Source organism: Cyprinodon variegatus, unplaced genomic scaffold (genome assembly GCF_000732505.1).
Source record: "Cyprinodon variegatus isolate N-32 unplaced genomic scaffold, C_variegatus-1.0 Scaffold370, whole genome shotgun sequence".
Classification (NCBI taxonomy): Eukaryota; Metazoa; Chordata; class Actinopteri; order Cyprinodontiformes; family Cyprinodontidae; genus Cyprinodon; species Cyprinodon variegatus.
Window position 1 is genome coordinate 123689 of NW_015150823.1, and position 5866 is coordinate 129554.

At 39.5% G+C, this 5866-nt stretch overlaps 1 protein-coding gene across 1 annotated transcript in view; it reads left to right on the forward strand.

Moving 5' to 3' along the window:
• Positions 1-5653, forward strand: part of LOC107092189 (hyaluronidase PH-20-like) — a 6973-nt gene extending 1320 nt beyond the window's left edge. Inside the window, 4 exon segments of the mRNA XM_015386512.1 lie at positions 3444-3951; positions 3954-4417; positions 4580-4669; positions 4746-5653. Of these exon segments, the coding sequence (XP_015241998.1) occupies positions 3444-3951; positions 3954-4417; positions 4580-4669; positions 4746-5153 (1470 nt within the window). The 3' untranslated portion in view covers positions 5154-5653.
• The last annotated feature ends 213 nt before the right edge of the window (positions 5654-5866 follow it).

Below are 5866 nucleotides of genomic sequence, written 5' to 3' on the forward strand. Positions count from 1 at the left end.
CTGTTTTGTTTTATTCTTGGATCGGGCTTTAAAGTGTTAAAAGTCTTTGACATTTGCAAAAGACTTGCATTTCTATGATGAATATCTATGTGAAGCTGATCTTCTGGTTGTTTATCAATGTTTCCGTCTCATTGTGTGATGATCAGATTGAGACCGGCCTCCAAACTGCAGAGACCTCGGGTTTCTAATCCTTTATGCACCAACATCATGATAGCATAGCTGGAGCTGAACATTAGCGTTTCCCCACAGATCAAGGGAAACACACCGGCAGGTCCAAACAATCGAGCCTCCTTTGACCCATTCAGGCATTCAGTTTATCTCAAACAAGGTTAGAACCAAAGATTTTCTTAAATCTATAAAGTGTTATTTTCTAGTAAATGAAGAAATTTTAGCTAAACTAGCAGGGTGTCAAAATGTTTCAGGAAATGAGCTCAGTTCCTGAAGATATGAGCAACCAATGCCTGGATCTGCAAAGACACTCCCTATCACTGTCATCTAATGTTGCAACAACATGAAGCAAAGAACAGGTGAATGTCAGAGGAACTGTGTGTCTGATGCAGCTAAATGCAGTGAAATGCAGCTAAATGTAGATCAACGTAGATAAAAGAATAGAATTCAACTTTATTGTCATTAAACTGTCACAAGTACAAAGCAGCAAAATGTAGTTTGCATCTATCCAGAAGTTCTATACCGGATAGAAATATTTATTTACATGCATATAGAGACTATGTATGTATGGAGTATAAATGATTTATATAAACAGAGAGTAATTATAAGAAGCTATAAAATAAATAAATATGGAAACTATATACAGTCCTTATAGTTGGTGGTTCTAGTCTGCAGGAACATTCCAGAGGGCAGGAGTGAGAAGTGTATTTGCAGGGTGACTGGAGTGTTTGGTGGTGTGTGGATAGGTAGATGTGGGTCAGTGTTCCTCCTGAAGTCCACCATGAGCTCCTTGGTCTTTTTGGCGTTCAGCTGCAGGTTTTTTTGTGTCGCTCCACTCAGCCAGAGCTCAGGATCTGAGGAGAGCTCTGAACCTCTGCAGTTTATTTACAAGCAGGGGCGCCGCAAGCAATACGGGGCCCCATGAAAGACATTGATATTGGGCCCCCATTGCAAATTTACGCAAGCTTTAAAACTGCTATAAAGATCCACTGAAGAGAATCATTTACATTTTCAATGTAATTTTTAATGTAATGTTTATACAAAGGAAAATGATCATAATGTGAAAAAGTTACATATATATTAACTTTAAATTTTACATCCTATGAAAATAATAACAGCTTATTTAAAACAGAAAATACAGCTGTATCTGTGGACACATGAATAGAAAATAGTTATAGAATGGTGAAAATATATTCCTATTAGGTTTCACTAGAACATTATAAATTAAAGGACAGATTATTTCTATGCCCAGATAGCTTATTTTTTATTAATCTATACATGTAATGACAAAACATGTATTTTTTACGAATAATCCAGATTTCTAGATGTCTTTAAATGGTTGTGATTTATCTGAGTATAAAAATCTAACTAAACTGTTTTAATATTGACACAGATTTTAATCCAGACAGCTGGAGGCGACCCAATGCACTGCAGCTGTACAGGTTACAGTAGAAACCATTTAAACACAACTAAGGACTCTAAGGACTCTATTTCCCCAAATGACTCACAGCTTTCCCCTGAACCCTTTGGCTGCTATTCCAGCCTCCTGAAGTGTTTTTGGATCTGATCCATCAAGCTTATCTCACCTGTCTTTAGGTAGAGTCACATACTTTTCTTTGCAGTAATTCAGTGGAATAGATTTCTTAGAAGTTTTTTACACTGTGTTGAAACTTCAGGAAATTTAGGTTTGTTATTGAACAGATGCATCCACCATTCACCCAGCACAGCTACCTATCAGTGATGGGCCATTAACACTGATGTGTGGAGCCCATAGAGCCAAACACTGTATCGGTGTCATTTCCAGAAAGTCCTGTGAGCGATCCAGGAGTTGTTTCTAACATATCTGTCAACATGATGCATCTGCTAAAAAAAATTCTCATCTTTTGCGGTTTATCGTTAAAATTATCCAGGATTTTGGAGCATCCTAAAAGGAATAGGAACGTTTTAGCCGTTTTTATTTCAATTTTCTCGTTGTGTCATCCTTTTTTTTTCTCAATTATCACTCAACTTATCCGAATTAGAGTTAATTTCAAATTGACTCTTAGTTTATTTACTGTTTTTACTGCATCCACTGCTCCCCATGGGGATGGGTTAAATGCAGAGGTAAATGTCTCCAATGTGAGATCTTTAAAGTTTAATAAAAATAAAAAAATCCTCATTAACATTTTCCAGTAGATTTTCACGTTATATGTTTACATAATTTATTTTCGAATCTAGAAATATCAAAGATATTTTCAATTTAAACACAGATATAAAATAATACAATATAACCTAAGATATCTTCAATGGTATCATTGTACTCGGCCATCAAATCCATTCAAGTTTAGTCTGTCCAATAAGCTGCCTGTAGTGTCTCTAAATGTCCAGCAGGTGTCAGTATTCTCAGAGACAGCATCAATACAGTTTGGCTTTAAGGTGCCTCATTAACCATCACTAGTGCCTAACATAAACACCTTACTTAGACAGAACCACTTAACGCGTAAAGTTTTCACACCCTTCCATTAAAGACAGAAAATCATCAGCTGCCAGTGAAGTAAATGGAAAACAGAGGAAGGAATAAAAGGTCAAAGAAACAAAACTGAACTCAAAAATGTGAACAAACACATAACTGACCTCACAAATATAAGAGAGTTTTTTTTGTGTGTGTAAAATGTCTTAGAAGAGAAACATGTCATTTTAGTGAAATAAGCTCAAGCAGACATGGAAAGTATAAATTGGGCAATGATGAGCAAAATGAAAGGCGTTAGTCAGTTTTCTTCAAACATTATAGTTTTTCCTCAGTTTTTGGTTTTAATTGGGTTGGAAGTCATGTGTTCACCCAATCTTCTGGTTAAACCAACCAATCTAATATGGCAGTGTTTTCACCCAATCTATATTTGTTCTAGGGCAAACCAAATCAAATGAGTCACTTTAGCCAAAATATTTAAGTAAGAGTTGGGGGGTGGTTTGTCCAAGCTTATTTTCATCAATGGTTTCATACTTGCGGTCTTTAAAGCACGGGGGGGACACCCGACATGAGGGATGATTTATAACTTGAATCAAATCAGACTCTAAAACAGCAAAAACTAAGTAAAACCGGCGAGTAAAACATCAGGACAGCCGAGAGAGGAGCTCAGATGCTTAACAGTTTCTTCTAAACTTTTGGAGTTTATTGGACAGAACTGAGAGATTTTAACAGTTTATTCTAACAGGAGACAGCATTGGTTCTGGAGTTGATGTTGATGTACAGACTGCTTTTCTAATACCATGTTTTTTTGTTTGTTTTTTTTGTCTAGTTTTCTCTCAGAGGTGATTTTTACCAAATGAGTCAGAACTCAGAGATGTGCAGCAGAATCATCTTTTCCTCGATCTGTGTAGCTGTCCTGGCCCTGACCCTTAACTCCAGCAATGCCTTACCCAGGACTGACAGACCAATTCTTCCTAACCACCACTTTATGTTTATGTGGAATGCCCCAACTGAGCTCTGTGAAACGCGTTATGGAATACCTCTCGACCTCTCCTACTTCAGCTTGGTTAGCAGTACATTAAAATCTGCTACCAACCAGAGCATTTCTATATTCTACATAGATCGCTTTGGGATATTTCCTTATGTCGACGAGGATACGGGAGAGATGTATGATGAGGGTGTTCCACAGTTGGTGGACATGAAGGAACATCGGGAGTTGGCTGAAGATGACATTGAATTCTACATTCCTATGAACCGATCAGGTCTAGCTGTGCTCGACTTTGAAGAATGGAGGCCACAATGGATTAGAAACTGGGGGAGCAAAGATATCTACCGAGAATTTCTATCAACCTGGTCAAAAAGAGGAATGTATCTTTGTCTGAGGATGAGGCCGAGGAACGGGCAAAAGTTTTGTTTGAACGTGCAGCCAAAAAATACTTTCTCCGGTCCATCAGACTTGGCAAAAGGCTGAGGCCCAACCGACTTTGGGGTTATTACTTATACCCTGACTGCTACAATTATGATTACAACCAGGATATGGCCAGCTTTAATGGAGAGTGTCCTCCCATTGAGAAGTCAAGAAACGATGAACTGCTCTGGCTTTGGATGGAGTCCACTGCACTCTTCCCATCCATCTATCTGGAGTCGGTCCTCAAAGATACCCAGCAAGCCCGCATGTTTGTTCGCCATCGCATCCAGGAGGCCAGGAGAGTCTCAGTTCTACCCAATAACTCCTACTCTACTCCCATTTATGCCTACATACAGCCTGTGTACAAGGACAGTGTTGATGATTACATGTCAGAGGTACAGTAAGATGTTCCACACCATCATCCATTGGTTTGAATCTCATTAGATACACTTGATGTTCCTCTGACTCTGTCATTAGTTGAATCACTGGTTATGACATTATTCCAGTATCAGGGTTTGGCCGCTCTTCTTTCTGAGTCATGACCGGTTGTTTTGCAGTTTGACCTCGTCAACACCATTGGAGAGGCCGCTGCCCTCGGAGCAGCTGGGGTTGTTTCCTGGGGCGACATGAACGTCACAGACACAGAGGTAAACCAGAAAATGTGACTTTTCTGTTTCCTTCTTTTACCACCAGCCTTTGACTGACCACCAAACGCTGCTTTAGGAATCCTGCGTTGATGCTCTGGATCACCTGCAGCGAGTGATGAACCCTTACATCCTGAACGTCTCTACGGCTACACGCTTATGCAGCGAGGCTCTCTGCCAGAGCCAGGGTCGCTGCGTGAGGAGGAACTGGAACGATGATGTCTACCTTCACCTCGACCCTCGGCGTTACACAATCCAGAGACGCAGCCGTAGCGGCCCACTGATGGTGACCGGCAGCCTGTCTCAGGACGACATTGACTACTTTAACCGTAGCTTCCAGTGCATGTGCTACAGCCAGGCGCCATGTCAGTCTGTCCTCACTCTGAACCTCATCCCTGGAGCTGTGGGCGTCCCGAGGAGCGGAGGCCCTGGCCGGAGCTGCTACTTCCTGTTGCTTCTTACTCTTTTAAAGTTCCTTCTACTGTGAATCAGATTCAGCCCCAACTTTACTGAACTCCCCCACTCATTCCTGACAGTGAGGGGACCTATGACACACCCTTTATTTAAAGGTTTCAATTTAAAGGCAACAGAAGTTCTTTATGATCGTAAAACGCATACTGTAGAGGGAAACATTTGATAGAATAGAATCAAATATCAGTTTTATTTCTACAGCGCTTATTCTTAATATCTCATTAGAGTTTAATCAATGAAATCCTGCAGCGATTTCAATGATTTGAAGTTGGCAAAAAGGAAAAATAGCCAAGAACATAAAAGGCTTTATTAATTTGTCTTTATTTAATCTTTCCTTTCTTCTTTCTTTTCAATAGAAAAATGTAGATTTCCCTTTCTCTTTCCTCTTCAATGGATTCTTCTTAAGGAGGAACAATTTGACTTTATCGTTTTATAATTAGTCTGAAAATTGATTGCATAGAGTTTAACTGATTCCTGATGGGACTGTTTGCACCTGAACGGATTGAATAATAAAATATTTTAAACTGAACCTGTTTGTGTTTTTAACTATTCCAGGAGCAGCTGAGCTTTGCCATGTGATCAGTGATGTCCTTTTTTCTTTTTAAGTACTTTCAAATCTACAAATAAAGTAAATTAAATGTGATCAATGTGCTCCAGGAGGAAATCTACGAGATGAAAACAGATTCTTCATTTAGCTGCACTTCAGGTAGATGTCCAGCAGAGGGAAGC